This window comes from Enhydra lutris, unplaced genomic scaffold (assembly GCF_002288905.1).
Source record: "Enhydra lutris kenyoni isolate GAN:26980312 unplaced genomic scaffold, ASM228890v2 scaffoldscaffold56, whole genome shotgun sequence".
NCBI lineage: Eukaryota > Metazoa > Chordata > Mammalia > Carnivora > Mustelidae > Enhydra > Enhydra lutris.
In genome coordinates, this window is record NW_019154140.1 from 4042748 (window position 1) to 4070444 (window position 27697).

A 27697-nucleotide genomic window follows, 5' to 3' on the forward strand; every position below is an offset into this window, starting at 1 on the left:
GAGAGAATTGTCCATTAGAATACCACGCTCAGCAGTTTTCTCAAGTAATTCAGGTGAGTGAAGGCAAAGAGAAGGCACAGCAGGCTTACGTATGAGCACCAAGTGTACGCGTCTCTGCGTGTGTCCTAAGTATCCCTAACATAGTCATCTAAACTGTACTTTCCGGAGCCTTAAGGCATTCCAGAGTAGAAACCAATTAAAATATTTATTTGCATATTTGAATATCAGGCCAACCTTACAGAATAAAAAAGCCCCTGCTGAGTCTCAGAGCTTGGCGTAAAAGTCTGGGGAAGATCATTTGAGCACCAATTAGCCCACATAAAACCTGGCTTATCAGGTGCCGTGAAGCAGGTTGCTCTCATTTAACTTCAAGTTATTCTCAAGAAACATTAACCATAGATAAGCACTTTAAACTTTTAGCAGTGAGTGATTAAAAAAATAGTTTCATTTCACTGAAACACTCCTATGGGACTATTTTCTATAGAGGCTTCATAGTTAAAGGCTTTTGCAATTCTTTACGTTCCCCAAACTTCAAAGTTAATAGAGAAGAGAACACTAGAAAGAAAACCATTCCCCAAGTAAGAGATCATAAAGTACAATACACTTCTGAAATTCTTTAATAAATCTTACTGCAATCCCAGAAACGTTATGTCTTACAATGCATCCCATAGCTGGTGAATACATTCTACAGTGGTATGCACACACACCCCCCAAGATGGCTGGTAGGATTTCAAAATTTGAAACTTGATGGCCAGGTCCAAATCCCATTTATTAACCTCATGACCTTGGGCCATCACCCTACTCATAGCCTTACACCCTCACCTGGGAAAAAGCAATCCTGACAATAATAACGCCTACCTCCTAGGGCTACTGTCATGAGGACCACCATGAATTAATTCACCCTAAAGGCTTAGCACATTCTCTGGTGCATCCAATAAATGTAGGTGAGGTTAACATTCTACCAAAGGGAAAACAACAACAACAACAACAATATTACAAATCATTTTAAGATAGGTTTTAAATTTTAAATTGTTGTCCGCAGATCCCTGCTCCTCTTTCCCACAGAGACACTAGGACAAGCTTCTTCTGAGAGGACTTTTAAGTAAAGCATCTCGTGATAAAGACACAAGCTAGCATACCCCAATTCTAATCACGCTCAGACAAAATCATTTCCTGATGCCGACTAAAACGGTTGTCTTTTTAGATATTACCTTCTCTAAACCCTAAAGCTTCAAAGTCTATAACTAGGAATTTAAGCAAATTAGAAGCCACTCCCTTTACGCAGCTTTCTCACTAACAAAATTCCACAACATGAATTTCTAATAATGTTTCTTGTCCACAGATTAATAATAACCTAGTTCAAAACCACATCAATTCCTTTTTCTGCCTCATTTCCTTCAAAGTGAAACGTAATTTTTTCTTGGACCTTGAATAAAAATTTCTAGATTAACTAAGCAAATCGTTACCAGAAATGCAATTTTATAATACAACTATTTCAGGAACAACAAAACACACAAAACATCTGTGTGGTGCTTGTTAATACATAAAAATAACCTAATATATATAGTGTATACCACCTAAGTGGAAAATTGAGTCTATAACTAGAAGTGCAAACAGAAATCCACTACCAGTTCCCTCAGTATTGTGTTTTGAAGTCCAGTTGGGAACATTTTAGGAACTGTGACATTTCTTTAAGTCTTGGCCAGAGGTCACAAACTGCTTGGCACAGAGGTTTCATTTGCCCAACACAGTATTTCGTAAATTATTAAACTCAAATATTTTTAGGTGGACCATGCCCTTTCTTTACTGATAGGCCCTTAAAGGCATTTCATTTTGCAAACCTTGATTAAGGCCCATCCTCACAGAGAAGAGATCAAAAGATAATCGTTAGTTAAATGGGTACCTCCCTCAATGATGTCCTGATGAAGTCCAGAGACTTGGAAAATTTAGGGTTCTAATAGTCTCATTCAGAAATTCTTCTAGTTTTCTTGTTGGATTACTTTTAAGTATATACTTTCAGTGTATATATCTAATAGTGGCTCATTCGATTAGGGTAGCTGAGCTGAGTTGTTAAAGTTTCACTTATAGCTGGACACTGAAAGAAACCAGAAAATAGGGAATTAAAAAAAAAAAAACATGTTGGACCAAAATCCAAATATTACATTATTTTCAAAAAATTATTAACATCCAGTCAATAATTGTTTTTTCCTCATATAAAAGGACATGAATTTGCTTGGTACAATATTTAAAGAGGAACTAGTCCTACTAATGTATTTCAATGAATATTTATATATATACACACGTAAAGACAAACACATATATACACACATATTCAGAGCAGGGACTGAGCTAACTGTAACTCTCATTCTTTTCAGTTCCTTTGTACTTTCTGGGAGATTCTATTCCACTTACACATTAAGCCTGAGTGTGGGAGCCCAACAAGAGAACACTGGAGAGGGTTTCCTAAAGCATTAGTTCATGCATCACTCCAAAGGTAGTACGTTTTAGGCACCGATGAGGCACAAGCTAGCTGGCTTTAGAGTCCAAATGCTATTAGTTAAGCGTCCTTTTAAATTAACATAGAGGAAGGCTTAGATTCAGACCGCCCCAGCAAGGACACTCTTGTCTCCAGCTTCTTCGGAACACAAATATAAGGCACCCTGCAGTGACTTTGCTTCCGGGGGCGCTGCCCGTGAACTCTCCTGGATGAGTCTTTCTGAAGGTTCTGGCGAATTCTCCCTCCATCTTGGACTCGAGTGCTGCTGGGAGACTTCCCAGAGCGAAGGACAAGGAGAAGGGAACCCCAGAGCAGACCGTGAAAGGGGATCCTCTGGAAGGCCTACTTCTTGGACACACCTGTTGGAAAGCACTTCCTTCTCTTTGGAATTCCGCCACTTCATTCTTCTGTTCTGAAACCAAATTTTCACCTATTGACAAAATAATTGGACAAAATGATCACTTACTCCATGTTACTTCACTTCAGAATTGCAAACTGTAATGCCTTCTATGAGACAACCTTATTGTGAGAGCCAGCCTAGCAAAGTCCTTAAAGCTTTTTGCTGGGCTCCTTCAAAAATATCTGAACAATTACTTTCGTATAATTTCCCCAGACTGATGAAACAAAACGACTGCGATGAATGGGTTATATCCTGCAAGTCTGACATCTTTCAAAACCGATTTCACCCTCAACAATTTAAAACATCATTTAATCCATGCTAAATTATTTATACAAAGGAAAGGCTATCGGTTAATAATAGTGTTTACTTTATGCCAGGTGTGTCAGGCCATGCATGCTGTGTGGATTACATAATTTGATCCTTGCGACGACTGCAACAAGTCCTCATCTCACATGTATGAAAACTGAGGTTCAGAGTGATAAATCAGTTCAAGGTCACAAAGCTAGTAAAATGGGAGCACTTAAAATAGAATCCATGACTGTCCCACCCCAGTGCCCAGGCTCTTATAACATTCAGATTTCATTAGGAACTTCTGGGAAGCTAAACATTTTATAACGCTTTGATAAATTCCAGGCTTCGTACAGTTTCCAAGTCTGATTACTCCTAGGATTTATCAAACTTGAAGAATTAGGCTCAATAAATAACAATCAGTCGTAATTAACCTGAAAGGGCTTATGATAGGGGTTTCTATTTGAGCCATACTTCTGCCCCACCCCACTGGAGTCTGTCTTTACTACTAATTCTCCCCTGTATCTACTGTGTAGTCAACCAGGCCTGATCAGAAAACTCCACAATTGGTTTCTTGATATTTTAAAAGCCAATCACATGGTTTTCCTAAGCATTACACTGCATCTTTATGTGAACAATTTAGTGGATTTCTATTTTTAAAACAAAAGACCAGAAGTTTTTACCCTAGAAAATAATTACAAAGTGTTACCAATGAAATGTTTCTCCCAATGAAGGAAAAATCTCTGAGATAATCTTTCTAGATTGGCAAAACAATTTCTTCATTCTTTCAACTTGATGGGCAATTTCAAAATGGCTGCAAAGAACCTGACCCCAGGCGAGTGAGTCCAAAAGACTGCCATCTCAGTTACAATCCTGTGGTTAAGGCTTTTCATAAGAAAACAGTACTAATGTGTACATACCAGAGCATTTGGTTCTATTCATGAACTCATTTATTATTTGCAGTGGGCATTTACTCATAGAAAGCCTGCCAAGTATTTCTAGTGGGTTTTCACTAAGACATTTTATTTGTGCCCATTGGTGATTCTTGTCCTTCTCATCACATTCATTATTTTCTTCTTTCCTTAGCTTTTCTATAGATCTAGAATTTTTTCTGAGTGATAGCTCAATGAAAAAACAATCATGAAGAAAGTTTCTTCACAATCAATAGTATTGAAACAAATGTACATATTTGGGGAAAACCATAAATTAAAAGTTCTACCTATCAACAAATACAAAAACAAATTCCAAATGGATTAAACAGCTAAACACAAAAACAAAACTATAAAAGTTCCAGAAAAAGCTATATGAGATTGTCATTACAGTCTTGGAGAGATGAATGTTTTTTTTTTTAAGCATTGACATAAAACACTAGACCACAAAATTAAAAATAGAGCTGACAACATAAAAATGAGAAATTTCTGGATAAATAAAGACACCACAAACATACAAAACATAACCACAAACTACCTAAAAGAATTAAAAGCAGAGACTTGAAGAGATATTTGTGTATCCATGTTCATAGCATTATTCACAAGAGCTGAAAGGTAGAAGCAACCAAAGTGTCCACTGATGGCTGAATGCATAAACAAAATATGGTATATACGTAAAATGGAATATTATTCAGCATTAAAAAGGAAGGTGATTCTGATGCATGTCACCACATGGATGAACCTTGAAGATATTATGCTAGGTGAAATCAACCAATTACAAAAGGACAAATACAAATGATTCCACTAATTTGAGGTACCTATAACAGTCAAATCATAGAGACACAAGGTGGTGGTTGTTAGGGCCTGGAGGGAGGAGGAATGGGGAGTCACTGTCCAATGGATACAGAGTTTCAGTTTTACAAGATGAAAGAAGTTCTGGAGATGGATGGTAGCCATGATTGCTCAACAATGTGAATGTACTTACCGCTACTAAATTTTACCCTTAAAAAAGGTTTAAATGGTAAATTTTATGTTATGTCTATTTTACCACAATTAAAAAAAAAAAAACCTTCAAACTTGAAGAGTTTGCAATGGTTGTAACAGGAGAATGTTACTAACCACAATATTCCAAACATTTTGATAACGGCTAAAATAATTGCTACAAATAATATGAATAATAGCCAAAAGTTGGGAGCAATCCAAACACCCACCATCAGAGTGGAGAAACTGGGGTATATTACACAGTAATGAGCACAAAAGAGCAACTGCTGTATCCAGTCACATGAATGAATCTCACAGACATAATGTTAAGGAAAAGAAGCCACGTATACCAAAGAACTTGTACTGAACGATTCTACTTATACAAACGACACAAATAGGCAAAACTGATCTACGTGGTTAGAAGTCAGAAGAGTAGGTGGTCTTGGAAGGAGGGCAGTCACTGGGAAGGAGTACTATGTAGGGGGCTACTGGCCCTGGCAAGAAGCTTCTACTGCTTGATCTGTGTGTTGGTTATACAGGTGATTTGTAGTCTCTCTCACAAAGTCAAGATATATGTAAAATAGGATCCCGTTTTTATTTAAAAACATATATGCACAACTCTGGGTCTCAATTCTAGGTCCCTATTATAAAGTAGGAATAATCAAAGTGGCTATCTCGCAGGGTCATTGTGAGGATAAATGACATCAAATGTAAGGACACATGGTAGGCACGGTGCAAGTGCTTGTGTTACTTTGTGTTTGTGCACACATATACATTTACTTTAAAGATAATACATGGTACATCAAATAAATTCAAACAAGAGCCATTTATAAATGACAGTAATAACTAAGGAGTTGGGTTGCAAGGGGAGGAGATGAATTTTCATTTTTAATTTTGCCAATTTCTCCTTTGTTTGAATTTACCATAATAAATACCATGCGTTAATTATATAATGAGATGTCTATGCAAATAAGAAAATGTGAAATTACTTCCGAGTTGTTTACCAAATTTAATAACATGGAAAGTATTCATTCCTTAAGGCACTTGAATTTTACAAACAATACAATCAACTATGTAAAACTATCACCTGTGAATACGAACAGAAAGATAAGATACAAAATAGGAAAATAGTTTGTTTTCTTGGAATGGACAGATTATGGTCATCCCCTCATAAATGTTCTCCAGTACATTGCCTGCATTCTCATTCCAATAATCTATTTTTAGGAAGTTCAAAGACGTTCATACCACCTCAGCACTATCAGATCAAACCTAGCCACCTTTTCTCTTTCTTTTTTTTCTGTTAGTATCCTAAAATTTTTACTTTTGTTTTTGTTGGTGGTGGTGGTTTTTTTTTGTTTTGTTTTTAATTTTTATTGTGTTGTGTTAGTCACCATACACTGGGTATTATATGTAAACAATAAATCTTGGAACACTACATCAAAAACTAATGATGTATTGTATGGTGACCTATGTCTTTTAACACCTACTTCAAGTTCTGACTCAATGAAGGGCCTCCTGCAAACTCCCAAAGACTCACATTTTCTCAACTCTAACTCAGGAGGGGTTTTTTTTGTTTGTTTGTTGTTTGTTTGTTTTTAATCCATACCAGTGAGATGAAGGCCAGTCCTACTGAGCTTCTGTGCTTCCTAGTCAGGCCCAATGATTCCCCTAAGGATGAGACACTTCCTTCACTAGACTCCCCAGGAGTATAAGGACCAGTCGTGGAGATTAACATAAATCTCCGGAGAGATACATAACTTTGAGGACCCCTGATCTAGCTCCTTTATTTGGCAGCATATCTAACCTACCAGGCGATGTCTCCTATGCCATTGTCTTGAGCTTCTGCTTCAATTCCCCAGTTGCTCATACCAATTCCTGGGTACACAGAGTGTATCTTAATTAGTACTTAATCAACACTCCCTCTTACTGCCTACTTATTAGCACAGTGTCTTGCACACAACAGACCATCAAGATACATCTACTGGGACGCCTGGGTGGCTCAGTTGGTTAAGCAGCTGCCTTCGGCTCGGGTCATGATCCTGGTATCCTGGGATCGAGTCCCACATCGGGCTCCTTGCTTGGCAGGGAGCCTGCTTCTCCCTCTGCCTCTGCCTGCCACTCCATCTGCCTGTGCTCACTCTCGCTCCTCTCTCTCCAACAAATAAATAAATAAAATCTTAAAAAACAAAACAAACAAACAAACAAAAAGATATAGCTACTGATTTATCCATCATAAATGCAAAATTGCTCTGCAACTTAGATAGAACCTGGTATTTGTCCCTGTTTTTTATGTGAGATACTGAGGCATAGAGCAGTCAGTTAAGGTTAGGGACTCCTTAGTAACACACAGTGAGGAAAGCACAGGCTGGCTGATGTAGGCCAATTACCCTCTACTACTCTACGTACTGCTTCCTACAACTAGAAAAAGCTGGGGGGTGGGGACAGATCACTTCCCTAGGGAAAGGAAGCAAGGTTAAGGAGAGTTTCATCCAAAAATAACTGGTTTAATAAAATCCAGAGTTAGAAACCAGGTCATTGATATTGAGCGAAGAACAGTAGAGCATGGCAGTTACACAGAGCCTCTGCTAGCCCTTCAGAGCCTTTATGCTAACTCAAAAAATCCAGGTGGATATAGTCTTACACCAGGAGAGAGCCATTTTGGCAGGCTGAGCACCTGCTATGTTTCAGTTGCTGCCATGCCTCTTAGCCCTTGTGCCCTCGTGCAGTGCACAGCCTGCACAACGATACATGATAGCTCCAGGTTAAGTCGAACACAAACTCCAGAACCAGGTTGCTGGGGGTGAGAGCCCAGCTCCAGAGAAGCTTCACTACATGACAGTAGACCTGTATTTACTTCTCTACACTTTCTCATCTAGAAAATGAGGATGATTATCGTGCTTACTATAAAATGATTAGTTGTAAAATACTAGTACCTTAATGTGTAAGAAAGGTTTGTAGGCGTTGCAAATATGAAACTACTTTACTGTACCTGACATAGCCCAGATTGCAGGGTAATGAAATCTATCTGGAGGTATTTATGAGTCACACATTTATGACTGGATTTTGGACTGGGAATGAAGACAAAGACAGAAAAATTGGTTCCTGCTTTTGTAGATTATGTAGTCTACTTCTCTGAAACCAGAGCAAACAATTAATGATGTAAATGCCACATCCTTAGTAGTTCTCTTCATTTGGGAAGAATTAATCATGCAAAAACCTAAACCTCTCAGCAAATGGGTCTATTTTCAAATAGGAATTCTGACATGTATTTCCACCCACTCAACAACTGTGAAAATCATTTCAGTAATACTTGAGGGTCCAGCACCATACCTAGTACAACAGACATTTGCCAAATGTATGGATTTCATACTTCAGAAATCAGGAGCAGTGGACATTTTCCTGCTCATTGGTACCTGTGATTCCTTTAGTCCCAAGCTGAGGGCGAGTTTCTTTCGGTCTGTTTTGCTGATATATTTCTGCTTCTGAAACATTTTCTCCAGAGCCTTTCTCTGATCCTCAGAAAAAACAGCTCTTCTTAAAATACCCCTCCGAGCTTTGGAGTTAGAGTCCTGTGTCAGGAGAGGCAGCACGCTCTCTTCTCCTAGGGGGAGACAGGTACAAAAGTCCAGTTAACTCTAGTGAGGAGAAGTCAGTCTGCCTTTCCCAGGCTAGTATCCTTCTTCTCTGTACCATGGCCAAATCCTCTCATCTCTGAACTCTGCATACTTAGAGCAGGGCTTCTTCCATGGTCTTGGTCATGGACTCCACTGAGAATCCAAGAAATACTCTTTGTTCACCAGTGAGAGAAAAGTACAGATGCTCGCCCTCACAATTTGTGTGCCATGTTAGAAAGCCCATGGTCCCACGTCACAAAGTTCAAATGCAGAACAAATAGTAGGTGGTTTAAACACTCCATTTTTTCTAATTCTTCATTTACTTATTCATTTTTTTTCTCTCAACAAAGTTTTAAACACTTACCATATGCCAGGTGCTCTGCTCAATGATACAAATTGAGAAACAAGACAAATGTGTTTTATTGTACACATTACCTGTAAGATTTAGTGGAAGGCATTTACTGAACTAACATCACAAGTGTGAGGATGTATTCCAAAGAAGGCTGCACTGGGCATGCAAAACAAGGATCTGGTCATCATCTGGGATTTCAGAGAAAGCTTGTAGGAGTCCGAGATATTCAGTCTGAGAAGGGAGGTTTAGAAGATCCCCAACCACCACCACTCCTCAATCCAGTTGTTCAAGTCCTTCAAGTCAGAGATATCTACTACTTTTTCTACCTTCTGTGGCTAGCACAACCAGTTCCAACCCTCTAAGAGTTTCATTTATCACCATTCATTCATTCATTCATTCAGCTTCCCAATTGTGGTAGAAATGATAATGGCCTTCCCAAAGATGCCTATGTGAATGTGTTCCCCAGAACCTAGAAATATATTACATGACATGACAAGGAGGAATTAAGTTTGCAAATGGAATTACAGCTGCTAACAAGCTGCCCCGGAGATTAAAAGAGTATCCCGGAGTAGCCAGGTGGGCAATGTAATCACAAGGGTCCTTATGAGTGGAAAAGAGAGTGGGAAAATGAAGTCACAGAGAAAGATTTACTTTCTCTGATGTTACCCTTCTTGCTTTAAGGATAGAGGAAGGGGGTCACAAGCCAAGAAATGTAGGCAACCACTAGAAACTGGAAAAGGCAAGAAACGAAGTCTTCCCTAGCACCTCCAGAAAGAACGCAGCCGTTTTTACACCTTGATTTTAGTCCAGTGAGACCCATTTCAGGCTTCTGACCCCCCTGTAAGATAATAAGCTTGTATTAAAACAGCAGTTTTGTGGAAATTTGTTGTGGCAACAAGAGGACACTCATACCTGGTATCAGGCTAACGAAACTTACTTGAGGAAACCAGACCAACAGCACATGGTCCCTGCCCTTAAGGAACTCACATTCTCATGGGAGGACTGACATGAAGATCACAGTGGAATACAGGCACCAGGGGAACAGGGACAACAGTTTACAGTTGTAGCTGGTAGGCATTTTGGTGCTTAATAATTATTTCTAAATAAAAAAGCAAATTAATGTCTTAAGTATTACACTAGAATGATTTATGAAATACTCTGGCATCACAAACGGGGAAGTAATTAATTTTGAGAAAACAGGCTGAGCCAAGTCTAAAAGACCAATCCAGTTCACAAGGGAAAGAACCAAGGCCAAGCTAGACAGAGCGACCAGCACGTACAAAAGCACTAGGGGACAACTATAAAAACAGAGAACAAACTGATGGGTGCCAAAGGTGAGGGAGGTGAAGGATGGGACACAAAATGAGTGGAAGGGAGTACAAGATGCAGGCTTCCAGTTTGGTATGAATAAATGATGGGAATGAAGGGCAGCATGAGAAATGTAGTCAATGATATTGCAAGACTGACGTATCAGGACAGAGGGTGGCTACACTTGGGATGAACACAGCATAATGTACAGATCTGCTGAATCACTATGTTACACACCTGAAACTACTGTAAACTTGTGTGCCAGCAATACTCAACATTTATTTTTTTAATCACTAAGGCACAAAGGAATAAAATTTTTTTAATTTCTTTTTTTAATTTCTTTTCAGTGTTCCAGAATTCATTGTTTATGTACCACACCCAGTGCTCCATGCAATACGTGCCCTCCATAATTGCAGGAAAACTAAGCAGTCTACAAGGCTGGGAAGGGCATGAAGCAGAGGGGGCAAGCTGGCAACCAGATCCAGCCCGCAGATGGGTTTTGTATGGTCTTAGAATTCTGATACAGTTGTTCATCTTTAATAATTAGATTTCATGTGAAGTCCAGGTTTCTGACATCTCTTTAAAGGTAGCCACACTAGGCTCATCTTCCCAGAAAGCAAAGAGCTACTGGAGTGAATAGCAGGTCCCCCATTTTGATGGCCCTCATTTGCCACAGCTCACCTAGCTTGCTTTTTTTTACCCACCAGGTTCTTGAAGACATCTGGACCTTTGACATAGAGATTCTAGAGTGGAATGGAGCCAGATCAGAGAGTACTACAAGAGTTTGGGACTTTATCCAATAGTAGTGAAGATCAGTAACAGTTTCAAATACTAGTAGTTTCATCAGGGTGTGACGTGATAATAATAAACTCACACGGAATACTCTGTACCATTTTATGTATTCTGTGTTAAGCCAATGACACGCATTAATTCATATAATCCTGTCCCGCCTATGCCCCAAATGTTATATTGTTATTCTCCCCACTTCATAGATGAATAAAATGAAGATCAGGTAGCTTAAGAAACTTTGTCCAAGGGGCACATGACTAGGGTTCCAAACCCAGGACATCCAATTTCAAAACAAATGCTCCTAACACTACACAATATATTCTAATCCAATCTGACTTGTATTTTAGGGGGAATAATACAACAAATGAATAAATCTTGTCATACCTACTTTTGTAAAATGACAGCTCCCTTTCCTACTTGTCTAAAAGACTGCAGATTATCTCCCAGCGAGTCTCTTGGCCCTGGTTTACACCTCATTCTATTTCATCCTCACATCGCGAGAAGAACTGGCCTCTCTCTCTTTCCTTCCAGCTCTGTAATAGTTGCATCTCCTCGGAAATGCCATCAGACGTAATCAAGCCAAATTCTTTACAAACATCTATTTTTGTTGATGCTCTTTCCATTCATTGCATGAGATCTTGGTTAATTCTCCATCCACAACATCATTTTTTTTTTTTGCCTGTCACAGGCCAAAGCCATACCTTGAAGTCACATTTTGACAACCAGATTCACTACCTCTTTATCAAAGATTTAAATAGCTTTATGAAACACTGGTTACTAATAAAAATATTCTAAATAGTTCAATACGTCCTTTTTCTAAATGTGCTGCTTCTCTGAACTTTCCTTGGTGTAGAGACTATGGTATTGGGCTTTCTACATGAGTTCTGAGATTCATCTGTTGGGGTGATCCCTCTCCAGGAAGGCTAGGACAAAGGAGTTTGAAATGTGTAATAGGGAAGAACTTGGTTTGGATTATGGCATTTACCTGTATGACTTAAAGTCAGTTTAATTAGCCTTTTCCAGCTTATCTTACAGGACTGCTCTAAGGATGTGATGACATAACACAAGAAAATTTCACAGTTCCTGGCCCACAGGAAGGATCCCATGAATCTATCTTATTGGATTTCATTTGATTCTTGTAAGAACCATGTCATCGACATGCTCCGTACAGATGAAGAAGTATTCAGGGCTGTTTAGGTCCAAAGCCACACCAAGAGCACAGAGCTCAGCTGGTAGCAGGACCTTCTAAATCTAAATTTCTGGCTCCTTCCTCTGTGCCACACTGTTTTTCTCCTCAGATGTCACATGTCAAAACGGAAGGGGAGAAACATTTATAAACACAGTCAGAGGTCCTGTCTGTGACTACAGGCTTCTGCACTGTCCTGGACCAGGTGTGAGTATGGACTACAAGGCATCTCCTGTTCCTGATAATTGTGTCCTCAAATTCCAGCAAGCCCATCACTTGATATTTTGATTCTGGCATTTTTCATTTACAAATGTATATAATCTATCATTATTATAGCCATATGTGTTAAATACTGGGGAAAGAAACCTAAATACCAAAAGGTAAAGAAATGTGTAAGGACATGATGCCATATCCCCTTGGTGAAATTTTAAAGAACCATTAAAGATGAGAACCATGAAGACCAGGCAGCAGCAAAGAAAATACGCTATACTGTGTATAATAAATAAGACACATACTATGTTTATAACTAAGTAAAAATGCCGAGAAAAGAGACTGAAAAGGCAAAAATAAACATAAAGTAAGCTACTATAGAGTTATGGGCAAATAATTCATCTCTATTCTGCATTCTAAGTCTGGTTCTATTTTCTAAGGAAAACAAGCGAACACTGTAGCAACCTTTTCGGGAATAATCTGGTGGGGTGATTGAGATGTTGCTGAGAGACAAGTGAAGATGAAGCCAATCCATCCTTCAGGTGCTCACATTTGATAAGGAAAGGTCCAAGAAATTAAACAGCCAGCCACAACACAGTGAGATAAGTAACTGCAGACCATGGCAGAGAAAGTATTGAAGAACCAGATAGGAAGCCACTTAGACTTGGAGGATAGCAGAGTAAGTTCTGAGAGAGAAGAAAAGACAGAATAAAATAGCAATTCCTCTTACAGGCAATCTAGTCAAAGGCAGGCAGAGAAAAGGGGTTCAAATTTGTGCACCCATGAGCGGAGTGAGGACATGGGTGAAACACAGTGGACCTGGAAACTTGGTATTTCCAGATTGTAGGGTATGAGTGCCAAGAACACAGAAGATAAGCTGGAAAGGTACATTAGGGCCAGGGGGTGACTGAAACGAGCTCAGGTCATGACTTGCCCAATAGAAAAGCCTTTTGAGGAGGACCTGACCAGCTCAGCATTGTTGAAAGGCCAGTATTTTCCTAGTTAATAAAACTTTTTATATCTTATAGAAATGCACAGCAAATTTGTGAGTCTACAGGCCTCATTTTTAAAACTTTACATACATTTTTTTTCTAGGTAGCGATTTTACAGGTAGAGACCATGATTCTACCCATCCCAGCTCCTTCTTCACTAAGACCTACAAGTTTAAATAAAACAATGAGGTAACACATTTAAGGAACCCTAAAACTTTTTTTTAATATTTTATTTATTTGTTTTACAGAGAAAGAGAGAGAGAGCACACAAGCAGGGAGAGCAGCAGGCAGAGGGAGAGGGAGAAGCAGGCCCTCCACTGAGCAGGGAGCCTGAAGTGGGTCTCAATCCCAAGACCCTGGGATCATGACCTGAAACGAAGGTAGACACTTAACTGATTGAGCCACCATAGATATATATTCAGGTGCCCCTAAATATCCCTAAAACTTTTAAAGAAACTCATAAGTTTTCCTATGGAGCTATTTTTAAGTAAAGAGAAAGAAGTTTCCCATTGAGGACAATCTACAAACAAATTACTCTCACTAATGTGATAAATACTAACATTTTGAAAATCGGGGACCCAAAGTAGACCTCAATCTCTGAAAGAGAGACTAAAATGGTTATGATGGCCAAAGGGTTAATTCCTGGGTCTGGGACCCTCAGGTTTCAGTGCCTGAAAATGAGCATGGATATGACCAATGACAAGCAAAAGAATATGGCAAAGATAAAGACTACCATATTCTTTTCTAGTTACTGTTCCCCTTAGCACTGCTCTCAATATGCACATCATGCTGGTTTTCCCAAGGTGACGAGCCTTATGTTCCTGTGAAAAGTTGGGAAGATGCTACTTCTACTATGGATACTCCTCTCCATCTCTCCCCCATGGTCTTTTATGGGCTGTCTCTGGATCTAACCATAAACCACACTGAGGGGGCACCTGGGTGGTTCAGTCCATAAAGTGTCCTCCAACCTGATTTTAGGCTCAGGTCATGATCTCAGGGTCCTGGGATTGAGACCCACGCTGGGCTCCAGCTTGGCAGGGAGTCTGCTTGAGAATTCTCTCCCTCTCCTCCTGCTCCTTTACCTGCTTGTGTACTTTCTCTCCCTTAAATAAATAAATAAATAAATAAATCTTAAAAAAAAAAAAAGTGTACTGAGGAACCTACACCACTTCCATACCGTCTAAATCTAATATGTGCTCCCATCTACACCTACAAACAAACACAAGGACTTCAAGAACTTGTTGGTGACTCAAAATTCTCTCAGAAACTATTACAACATTATCAGCAACAAACACCTCTGACTATGCCTAAACTCATGACACATGTGTGACTTGTATAGAAACTTCCAGGTGACAAAAAATAAACAAGTGAGTAATATAAAAATAAAAATAAACAGATACAGAATTTAAGACATGTACAAAAGAGGCTTTAAAGGCCAGGACCACCAATTCAAGGTGCTATAGACTCTACCATTTAGGGAGCATGATGGTGATGATGATGATGATTCTGTCCCGTGGCCTCCATACACACACATATATATACATATATTCATATATATTTCTATAGATAGATAGATAGATATCTATATATATATATATGTTTTTATTTATGGGGCTCAGCGGGTGTTACGGTTTGTGGCCACTCCCTGCAGCATGGCATGTCTTCCTTACAACAACCCCCAGAGCGAGGTACTATCTCCTCCACTTACCCTAGGAAAAAACTAAGGTTCCGAAAAGTTAAGTTGTGCCTTTGAGGTCACATAAAAAGGAAGAGTGAAGTCCACCAATCCTCTTTATAATTATACCAAAGACTGTCAGAGTTGTAAGTAGGCAAAGAGGTCGGGAGGTGGGAAGAATCCCATTAAAGTGGCAGAGAGACAGAGGATAGAAAAGTTTCAAAGGCATGATTCCCTGGGTGCTGAGATGGCCCCATGCACCATCCTCCAGGGAGCCCCTGCATGAAATGGGGCTGGCGAAGGGTGCTCCAGCTGGAGTCGTGCTGTGTGTAAATGACACTGTTGGGTGGAGAGAGGTGGGGAGCAACAGAGGAATAGAACATAAGATAAACTAATGGACCCCTTCATATTTTCACGTGTGAGGATGTAGTGTGTGTGTGTGTGTGTGTGTGTGTGTGTGTGTTTTATATCATTCCTGCGGATTTGAGGCGTGGAGAGAGAAGATACAGAACTTCCCTGGCTTGCCCCATTTAAACTAGAAGTCTACCTTCCGTTCTCTATATAATATAGTATTTGGGAATGCTATAATATTTCATTATCATACATTATAACCATATTAATTTGCTAAAAATCCTTCCCTAATATTAAACCCAAATTCAATTTCCATTATACTCCACTCGTTGGCTCCAGTTCTCTCCTTTAAATCTATACTGAATGCAGTATATCTAATTTGAAGATAACGCTCAGGTTCTCCCTATTATTTCTCTTCTCCAGGCCAAACATACTCACTCACTTTTCATGACCAGGCATAGAGACCTTTCACCATTTTAGTTGTGGACTATTCCTGACCTGACCTTTATAGGCAAATGGGCTCACTGTGCCTTTTAAAGTGGGGCTCCAGAACTGAGCAGGTGTAGGTTGTCTGACCATTACAGGGGCTAGTAGGACTCTTATCGCCCTTGCTCTGGGTATTGTAATTCTAAAAGCATAATCCAACATCCCCATATCATTCTGTAGACACATAGTGAGCTAAGAGTACAACCCTTTCCTTCTTTGTTCTGTTCAGCCAATTCCGTCACTCTGTTGTGCACTCATGCACTTTTTGGGGGGAATCTCAAATCAGGACTTTATCAGCTGCCCCATTAGATGTCACATTATGTTTAGGCAAGGGCTGTAGACAAGATCAGGAACAGGCACCCTATATCACTAAGTAGCTCTGCTTTCCATCCTCCATCTTCTACTACTTAAGAACACATCTGGGGAGAAAGGGAACTCCGTTCCTGGAAAGTTACTCAAATACGTTCACTGCCTCTGCAGAAACTGTTGAATAGAGCCATCAACTTGGAAAATCTATTGTCTTTGAGTCTCTGACTCCTCTAAACATTCTTCCTGGTTGACTGAGTGTCATTTATCTCTGGAACACCCCTCCCTTCACTATTGAAAAGTCAAAACCTGTATTCAACTTACTGCACAAACCTGATTATATTTTCAACAAAATAATCTTGCTTCTTTCTCTATTAGCACAAAATGCTGCATCCCTCTGAAGATCTTAGAGTGCTAACGATAAATCCTTTCAGAAGGACTGCCGTAGGTCTTGTCAGTTCTCTCTGGGCGCCCAGCACTCCAGCTGAGAACAGTGAAAGAGAACAGTGCCAGTGCCAAGAATACTCACCAGAGCATTGCCTATCTTTGATAGTGACACTCACCAGACCAACCTATCAACAATAAAAGTAACAGCCCTTCTCTGCTGCCTTCAACAAAAATCCTAAATGCAAATTTGGAGAGTGTATTATGTTCCTCTAAGTTTTAGCAAGGAAGAGAAAAGAGTAACATGATCTTACAGTGTAGAATATAAGTTCAAAATCTCCCAAGGAAAAGGCAGAGCAGTTTGTCCCAGAAGAATATTTCCTGGCTCATATTTTCACAACGTTGCTCCAAATTTAAACTTTGTCTTTTAATGCATAACATTTTTGAAGGATCACATTCAAGTTGGGTACTCAAAGACAAAATGAAATAATTATCTGATTAATTCAATTAGCCATTCTACATAATTAAGACCCCTGTACCTTTTCAGGTCTGTTGTTTTGTTTTGTTTTGTTTTGTTTTTTAAAGGTCATTCTCTGCATAATTTCCACGACTTTCTATTTCATCTTGGCTGAGAAATGTGTGATTTTGAAAAGAACCTTATGGATGTAATATCAAAGATTTTCCTTCCACTGCTTTGGGGGAGGGGAGAACTTTTACCACTGCCTTTTAATTTTTTCCCACTGTCAGGGCTGTGCTTAAAGAGCCTATTAAACCATTTATTATATGTGAGAAGGGCACTAGAGGAATGATTGTTTCCACATTGCAACAACAAGTTAATCATAAATCTAAAAGGTTAACAAGAAAAATGAAATCAATTTTATACAAGTGGATTATGTTAAAAGAGTCAAAATGATATTTTACTTGCTAGCTATGAACCTGTTGATCTGATCCTATGCTTTTCAGACTTCATTGCTCATTAAAATGTTTAGTATAAACCTTGATTTTGGCTGTCCACACATGTCAGCACACTTTGGCTGAAATTTAATACTAGATTACTTGGACAGTTCATTTTCCTTCTCCTATGCGATGGAAAAAAGAATGTTAATGCTTGGGTGTAAAAATTGTTCTTATTATTAAACAAAGAGGAAGAAAAGAAAATCTAGTAAATGCCTTCAATAATAAAGAGTACTATGCAGATGTAAGCCTTATTAATGCTCCTTGGTATCATGATTATTTATGTAAAACTCTTTATTGACAGCATAAATCCACCATTTCATTATCATTTGCTGCTAATACGATGAACATTATAAATAAAAAAATAAAAAATTCATTTCAGATTTATAACTAATGAGACTCCAAAGTTTATTAAAAACACTTGTGGCATCTCTAACGTGTTTTAAAATGCCAACTTCAGAAATGGAGACAGACCAAGTACAGCATTCTCTATGCTTGATCTGAGCTGTGCTGATTTACCCCTTGTATGTTTTACTGAATTAAAAAAGATAAACATGGGACTTTATAAGCCTCTAGGGAGAGACACCGTGATTTACAACGTTTATGCCAAAGGCACAAAGTGGGAAGAACCCAGAGGGAGATGGAGGAAAACAAGTCTTTCTTAAAGTAATTTTTCAAGCAACTGACAAGGTGAAGTTCTCCAGGAAATGCCTTTAGAATTACTTTTATGTGCTCTATGGATCAAACTGGCCCAGGCAATAGCGTACATTTAGGGCTTGGACACTCTTACAAAAACACTGCTATAAAATGAATAAACCTATACATGTATACACACATGAATGTCCACCCATTACACGGGATTTTTTGTCCATTTCCACTTACCTAACCTACACTGCTAGAGGTTATTTAAAACAGAAGTCCAGTATTCTGTCAAGGTAGAGTAACCAAAACTAGGTATGGGATCTCTTTCAATCTCTACCATGGTGCTGCAACACCAAAGATTTAATTCCAGACATGCCACGACACCACAGTGTAAGCTCTCTAGGACTTAAGTCTCCACTCCAACAGACTTTTCCTGATACTCTAATCTATGGTGACAAATGTGTCCTTAATTTGCACAACACTTTTCAGCTGCCCTCATAGGAGACCACCTTGAAGGAGCGAGTAAAAGGTTTAGTCATGGTTTCTATTTTTCTATTTGAATCAATACATTCTAGTTAAATGGACAATTAATAGGTCACTTCCAAAATAGTGGTGTATCAGTCCTGGTTAATAAACAATCCCCAGAGTTGATAATGGACCCTATGTATTCAGCAAGTCCTGTATACACTCAGCTCATCCACTAAATCCCTTTTCAGGTGAACAGGGTTATATGGGAAGATGAGCTAGAATGAGTCTATAAAAGTCAGTTTCATTCACTGCTTTATTTTTCAGTCAAGTGCTTTAAATGGTGTCCAGAAATTCACTCGGAATGTGAGACAGGAGAAAAGATGGACACACAGAGCCTCGCTTTATGACCATACAAAAGGGCAACTGACCCTTGCCCGAGCCTTTTCCATGTGAAATGGCTCCTAAAGTTCATCTGCACAGTGAAAAATCATGGTGAGGTCGCGTGTGGATGAGTCAAGTGAAAGTGACGATTGGTCACGGGTCTGTCACCCATTGTGGCTGGGTCCCTGCCATGTAAAATGCTCTGTGGGAAAGTATCGGCCCCCTAAAGAGATGCTCAGAGGCCTGTAGCTCATTAAACGGCCAGCATTTGCTGCCTCACTTGTCAGGAATCATTCTGTTGAGCAACTGCTCTCCTGAAACATTCATAAAACACATTAACCGAGAAGCAGCAGGGACCTGAATTCAACCGTGATAGAGCTCTCTACTTCAGCCTGACTCAACTCCTATTTCACTTTTCACCTGACGGAGGGGTTAGCCTGAATAAATGTTTCCTCTTGGGCACCTGAAATAAATGTGCCCCTTAACTGGACTCCTTTTTCATAAGCTCAGATTCTCTGGTTACAAATTCTTATTTTACCTAGAAATCTCAAGATCAAGGTGAACTTTATTTTTTTTTTCTTTCGACATTGTTTTCTTTGGCTATGTGAGTGTGTGTGTACATGCATGCTCTGAAAGTTTTTCAAAGTTGTCATTCTCACTTCACCCCTGGACAATGTTTAAATTTTGTAATGTTCAAGGAAGAGTTCTCTTGAAAATATTTCCTACAACTCTGGCTACTTTTCTTCAAGATCATAAAGAGGAGGTATTTGTCTCCTTTTACAACCTGGACAATTTTAACTATTTTCTATGGACACCCAGTGACTTTCTGTGTCACATTTTAAGCTGAATGGAAATTTCACACAGCACAATTTCTTAGCCTTCCTTCCTTTCTTTTTTCTTCTCTAAATGAGTATTGCTACATGTTTCAGAAAGAGCCAAACTGGTCCCTCTGAGATCTTTTATATCGAATGGAAAACAAGTCACTTTCCTTGGTGTGTCAGCCCTGGGTTTCAATGCCATTAGAAACTGCTCACAATTGCTCAGTGTGCTGAGGTCTGATAAATCTCTGGAAACCTCCTGAATAGGATCGCTGTGATTTTTTAGTGAGGATTTAGCTCCTTGCCATTGCATTACCAATTAGTTTTCCAGAGCACATTAAATCCTGCTGCTTTGGTTTACAGAATAACTGAGGCATTGCTGATGAAGCATAAAAACTTACTTGCAAAAGCAGTGGGGGATGCAGGGCACCGACAGGACCCACCGCAGCATGCCGAGTAGAATGGAGGGGCGCTCAGGAGAAAAGGTTTGGAAGACGCTGTGGAGAAAGCATTGATCTCATGGATGAGCCATTTCTTTTAGACAATATTCAAAATTCCAGTTTCCCCAAAGCCATTGAGTAAAACATTTCATTTTCTGAGCCTTAACTTAGCTAGTTATAACTTTTACTGAAATTAAAGTCATTCTAAAGTAGCCTTTATCACCCAAAGAGATTGCCAAAGAGTTTAATCAAGATTTGGAAGATGTGTTGGAAAGAATCAGTGGATCAAAACCAAACTTAATAGTTAATTTTCCGTGTTGTCATAATTATATGTAGCATGTATTCTTTTATTTAAAATATCCCAGAGCAACACTATCCAAAAGAATGATCTATGGTGATAGAATGTCCTTTATTTCCACTGTCCACTTGAAAATAAATATTTTTATCACTCTTGCTACATATTCAATGGCAACTTTTTTCTTAGTCATATTTAGTGAATATTATTTTGATATGAAGACATAGGTTTTTCAAGAACACAGTAATTTCAGACTTGTATTTTAACCAATTGATAAGCATGTGTTTATTTTTGCCAATATTTTTGAAGGTATGTCAAAATAAGTGTATTGCCCAGTAAGAATTTAGGTTCTTAATGCCTTCAAATTGCAAATTAACCATAAATCATAATATAATGGAAAGTTGCCAATATTAATGTTCTCAGCTTTTTAATATCCAAGTTTTCAAATAATAAAATGTTTGTCTTAATAACACTTCCAAACATACACAGCAGGCTCAGTCAGTGGCACGTACGGCTCCTGATCTTGGAGTTGTAAGTTTGAGCCCCACACTGAGTAGAGAGATTATGTAAAAATAAAATCTTATAAAAAATGGCATTTCGAAAATACAGCAATTAAGCAAAGTTTGAAAAGGAAATCCATTTTGGTGTTCAAAAGTACTATAAAACTTTTTTTCTGATTTTTTTTTTTTAATAGGCTCTATCCCCAATGTGGGGTTTGAACTCATGACCCTGAGATCGAGAATTGCACACTCCACTGAATGAGCCACCCAGGCAGCCTATAAAACATTTTTTTAATTTCACTGTTATCATAAGTCATTCTAATATTGACTATAAAACCATCGAAGAAATGATAAATCATTTCTTCTTAATTTAATATCTTATATTACAAGAAAATGGCATTATTTAGGCAGAGTTACATATTTCATTATTCTTGGACTATAAGTACATTGAAAAATAAAAATATATTTTTATGTATAAACTTTGTCACATTATGTTTATTCTCAAGCATTTCTGTTGACTTATTTCACCTCCAAAAGAAACATTCACAGATAATTAAGTAATAGCAATTGCGCTGTTTGGCACAAAATGCAATGCTGTATTTACATGCATACAATGAAACATTTATAGCAATAGCTGGAAAAACACACATGAAAGAAATATTTGTACTTAATAGAAAGTGTAGAAAATAAGTACACTAGTGATACTATTACAATAATCATGCAAAATGTACAAATTTTACCATTCTAGCCAAAATGTTTCTCAGACTAACCCTATGGCCCTAAAAATAGAAAGCTAAAAGATTTTTAAAAAATGAATGGTTCATTTGAGACATGTGATCAATTAAATTCATTTATGATAAATGAAGTTTTGAGATATATGATCTTAGTGTTTAACCATAAAATGTTTGCACTGAATAGTTCATTACTATATATTACCTTATCTTAATGGACAAAAGCTGGAATCAAAATGACATGTTATCTACCGTAATAAACTCTTGTGACTAAGGAACTACACGTTACACGACCAGGCTTCAGGTTCCATTGTGTAGAATTTCTTCACAATTTTAAATCAACTCTTTGACATACATATATTTACACAGATTAGTTCACTCCTGATTCCCATACATAAATACACCTTGTTTAAACTGGCTTATGTGAAAATTGCTGTGAAATTCCAATTAAGTGCTCCATTTTTTTTTTTTAACATGTGCCTACAAACTGACATAAGTCAAATGTTAATCCAGCTGACCATGTGATTGCAGGGGTGTCGAATGGTACGAGGAAATAACATTTAAAACAACGAAATGCAAAAAAAACAATAATAATAAAATAAAGAAATGCATTTAAAAATATATATTACATTTTAAAATTTTTATAAACCTCATGCTTTTTAAAGCAATGAACAAAGAAACTTATTTGTGATAAAAACAAAGCAACAAGTTAACAGACCTGTTAAAACTTTTGTAAGCCATTAAGAACTACTCTGAAAATGTTCTAAAAAAGGCAGAAAACAAGGCAATTTCATCCCGGATGATATGCATTTCAAAGCCCATCAGTGCAATCTAAATGCAGTCACTTTATCACTGATCATATTGGGAACAATTCATCACGGGTTTACTGAATAATATTTATGACAATAATATTTAAGGAGTGTCTACTATACACCGGGCACTGGACTAGCTATAAATTTAACACACGCTATCCCATTCATTCATTACCATTCAGCCTCAGAACCTCTACCATTCAGGCATGCGTCTGGAATGTGATGAGGACTATTTTCAGCAAATTTTTTAAAAAGGACAAGAGAAACATAAATATGTTAGCATATTTAGTTATTAGCCAGGGAAGATAAGGATTTCATGCACAGAGACTGCCAATTATTCCCAAGAGCTGGAACCCAGAAAAGGGACTCATCTCCCAAGCTTTCCGTAAAAGAAAAACAAATGGCCTTTCGTGTAGGGGTTGAGGGGGGAATGGAACGCACACTGTCAGGTGCTACAGCATGATGTCAGGTTCTGTCAGCACAACGTTTCAGGATACTCAGAGTTTTGTATCCCACTGACAAAACTAGCTTCCAGTTTCTGTAGGAATCTGCTACAAGTCACAAACAAATCACTTAAAATTCTTGGAACTGAACTGTCTGAATCCAAATGACTAAAATCACTTACAGAAAACCTCATGAACTTTTCACTTCTTAATCAGATGTTCTGCCTTAACTGAAGCCACAGAATCAAAATATCTATTAACTCTTTTGCATATTTAATTAAGGTGGGAACTTAGAGCCAACTTAACAGTGAACTGGCCTGATTTCTTTCCAAACTTAACGAGATGGTTCTGTGATACAAGCATCTCATAGCCAAGAACAATTACAAGCCTAACTACAGAGAAATTATCTTCAAAATTCTGTTGTCTAGAAAGCAAGCAATAATTTTTAAATTGCTTCTCTGTTACTATTTTCACTTTTCTTTTACTGATGGAGAAGAACAATGGGTATTTAAAAAGGGGTGAAACCACATTCCTTTTATTGTCCATGCAAAACTGTGGTACAAATTGACTTGAGTTGATGTTTCAAAGAAAGAATACTAAAGGCCACTAATAAAACTTTCAAATAAATTTTGAGTCCACTGCAGTGCTATGCCAGTTGGCAACACCTTTTAAAGATGAGGAGAAATGAGAAAAGGTTCCAAGATGTCTTAATAAGGCAACCAAAGGGTCAAAACATACCTCTAGGAAATAACAGGGAATTAAATAATTTTTTAAAAAATGGTTTTAAATAACCTTCTTTAAGTGCCTGGTACATGGGCACCAGAAATAAAGAAATCTAAACTTGTGACCTGAAAACAATACACAATTGGAATAGAGTGGACCCAAAAACAAGACTCCAAAGAATGGCAACCAGATGCCCAGAGTAGTAAGACCTAAGAAATATCACTTACCTAATGAGGTGTGATTTATTTTATCACACAACCTGAAAGGAATTCATTTATGTGATCCACATACAAATTTGCTTTCAGTCACAAGGGAAAGCAAGTTAAGTAAATTCATCCTTTATCTTCCTGCTCATCAGAAAACAACAGAAGTCCACATTTTTTTCCTCAATGAGTATTTCAGACACTGAAAAACAAAGGTCTAATGTTCTGGTACAGCTATGAGAAGATAAATCAAGTGTAGTGTCTACTTGTTTGATTCTATCCTTTTAATTCTGTGCAAATAATATTTATTGCATCTCTATTGAGTGCCACACAGTGTACTATGTACTGGGATTACAAAGATGAAAAAAAAAACAGTTTCCTTCTCTACAAGAATTTCTATTTAGTGTTTCTTTACTTACAGATTTATATCTGCCAGTCAAAGAAATGAAATGCAAATTTTTCTCTTCTCCAAAGTCAATTTTATTCAGTAAAATCTGAGGCATTCCCTAAGAGAGACTTGAAAAAATTCATATGGTGCGTTTCCTAACCATTGGTTCTCAACCCTGAATACACACTAAAATTAACTGGAGTGCTTTTCAAAGATACAGATGCCCAGGTCACACACCAATGGGGTTAAATCACACTGGCTAAGGGTGGGCTCGTTAGCACAGCATTGTTTCAAAGGCTGCACAGGTCATTACAATGCATCGCCAGGATGGAAACACTGAAAAGAACACAAAACAATGTCTGACACAGCAGGCACTCTATACATGTTAGCCTTTACTCCTGCCATTATTATGCAATTTGAGATCAACTGTGAGACAACGTATGAAAAGAAGCAGCATGGTCGAGACTTCCACTGAAATAGAGAAGTAAAAAGAAAAGATTATTGTTAAGAAGGCTTTGTCTGAGAAGGCTTTAATCAGGAACATCTTAATCCACACCTTAATTTGGAAGGTACCTAGAACTGCAAAGGATGAGAAAGAAGGCATTCCAAGAAGGAAAGGTGGCAAGAACAAAAGGCAGTGGGAGGGGGTGTTGAGGAGGAGCACGTGGGGCAGGTTAAGAAGACCAGCCCCATTGCTGGCACTTGGCCCAAAGACTGAACTGTAAGGAATGTAGTTGGAGAACCGAAATGTTGCTGATGGAATGAAGGTGCTGGAGAACAGAGTATTTCTATTTGATTTGACCATCAGATGGGGATAAAGAAGATTTCTCTGAGTAGCTTGGCAATATGACAAATCTCTATTTTGGGAAAATTCACCTGGCAGTACTGGGTGCGATGTGGTGGAGCACGATAAGGCTACGTGGAAGGGTCCCACTGCAGGAATAAGAATAGGTGATGGCACCCCTTTGTTTGGACACTGCCACCAGCATCTTTTCCAGCCTCACTGCACCAGCAGGTGAGCAGGTCTGGCTTCCTCTCAAGCTGTGGGGGCTCAGTTCATTGCAATCATCAAATATGATCACTACCTCTCCTAACCTCTCCCTTCAAGGCGTCTCCATAGCAGCGCTGACAAATTTGAGGAAAACCATTGCTCTTTTTATTATAAAGTCAACATCCCAGGAGAGAATAGCATAACAGAATAGAATGGGTAGCTCTCAAATTCTAGAAGCCTTAATGAAGGCTCCTTGAGCCCCAAGCTATATCACTCTGTGTGACTAATCCTTGCACTGATCTACTCCAGCAGGAGACAGCCCTGGCCAGAGTTTTATCTGATTGTTACCCTGATTTCACCCTATAGCAGATTTTAAATGGCTACAAATTATTTGGCAGTCCTTCCCCTGAGAGGTAAGATCTCGATTTCCCCTTGCCTTGTATTCGGGATGATCTTGCTGCCTTGTTTCACAGAAGGCTATGGAAGAAATGACATTCTAGAACTTTAATACCTAGGCCACAAGAATTCTTGCAGCCACTCTTGGGGTTTTTAGAGTGTTTGCTCTTAAAACCCTCCCTTTCATAACCCAAGCATTATGCTATTAGAAGCTCAAGACACTTGGAAAGTCCAAGTGTGGACCGCTGGAACAGCTTCAGCCATGTGTGAGGCCATTTTGGACATCCAGCCCAGCTGGGCCTTTAGAAGACCACAGCTCTGGCTGCCATCTAGCTGTAATGAGATTCCAAGTGAGAACTACCCAGCAGAGCCCAGTCAACCCATGGGACTGTGAGAGAAAATAATGAATTGTTCCTTTAAGCTTCTAAGCTTTGAGATGGCTTTTTACACAGCAATACCCCTTTTTTTCCAACATTTTGCCTGTGAAGAAATGGTGGGAAGGAGTCTTTCACATCTTTCCCTGTATGTTGTCCGTGGGCTTTTGCAGTATGTGTTTGAAAGTCAGATGCTGACTCTGATCTCTGTTCTTATTTTGAAATGAGGAAACAGAGGCTCAAGGAGCTTCTGTGAATTATGATTATATAAGCAATAATATAAAGACCTTAGACATGAATCTAGGCTTTAAAATTATGGAAATCCTACTAAAATCAGCTCATAAAACTGTACTGTTAAATTTACTCAACTTGCCATTTTTGCTTTGGAGGAACTGTTGGCAAATTTTACTTTAAAAAATACTTTAGGCTTTGCAGCCATAGGTCTCTGTTGCAACTATTCAATGTGTGATGCAAAAGCACCTACAGAAAGTACGTAAACAAACAGGACTGATTCTTTTCCTGCTTTAAAAAGTACTGTCTTTTGGTTTCAGATCCAATGTAACTACAGAATTGGTTCAATATACCTAAACTCAATCCAGCCCTAGGATAGTCTCTTTAAGAAATATGGCACCAATCATGGTTTTTATTCTCTTTTAATGTACAAAAATCTCTTCAAAGAATAACCTAACACCTTCTCATATTTTAATTTTTTTTTTTTTTCAGAGTAGAGAGAGTACACCTGTGCATGTGAGAGTGGGGTGGGACAAACAGAGGGAAAAGGTCAGAATCCTAAGCAGGCTCTATCTCACGTTCCTGGGACCGTGACCTGAACCAAAATCAAGAGCGAGACACTTAACCAACTGAACCAACCAGGCTCCTCCACATATTTTAATTTTAAAAGTTGTCAGAAATTTAACATTCTAAAGAACAAGAAATTTTGAGTCTTCCCAAAAGGACTGGTAAAAATATATCATATATCACATATTTTATTTCTGACAGCCACTTTGAATTAATAAAATTAAGGTTGTTATGGCAAGGTGACTAAATGTGAAAGAAGAGTGAAAAACCCAATTCATCATTGGAATATTGATAAACAAGAAGTCAATTAAGTATTCAGTAATATAGAAAAAGATGTGAAGTTTTTATTCTTTCCTTTCCCCAGATGCTTTTGTTCTGAAACAAAAGTCTAAAAGCTTCAGAGGCTTTTTGATCTTTGACTTCAGAGCGAATTTTAGTGCCTTCAGTTTACTGTTCACATAACTCACAAAAATGTGCTCCTGAAATATTCCCAACTAATAGCTGGTTGACAAAATGAATAATGCTATTAAAAATAGGATCAGTTATGGTGACTTTATATAAAGTGATGAATCACTCAGCATTGCCAAATCAA

The 27697-nt window shown here is 38.4% G+C and overlaps 1 protein-coding gene across 1 annotated transcript in view; it reads right to left on the bottom strand.

Moving 5' to 3' along the window:
- Positions 1–2122: 2122 nt before the first annotated feature.
- The window catches only part of LOC111158013 (developing brain homeobox 2), a 31932-nt gene continuing 6357 nt past the window's right edge, over positions 2123–27697 (bottom strand). Inside the window, exons 2-4 of the mRNA XM_022519788.1 lie at positions 20413–20508; positions 8509–8696; positions 2123–2927 (exon numbers count right to left, since the gene is read on the bottom strand). Coding sequence (XP_022375496.1) covers positions 2598–2927; positions 8509–8696; positions 20413–20508 — 614 coding nt within the window. The 3' untranslated portion in view covers positions 2123–2597. The remainder of the gene's footprint in view (positions 2928–8508; positions 8697–20412; positions 20509–27697) is intronic.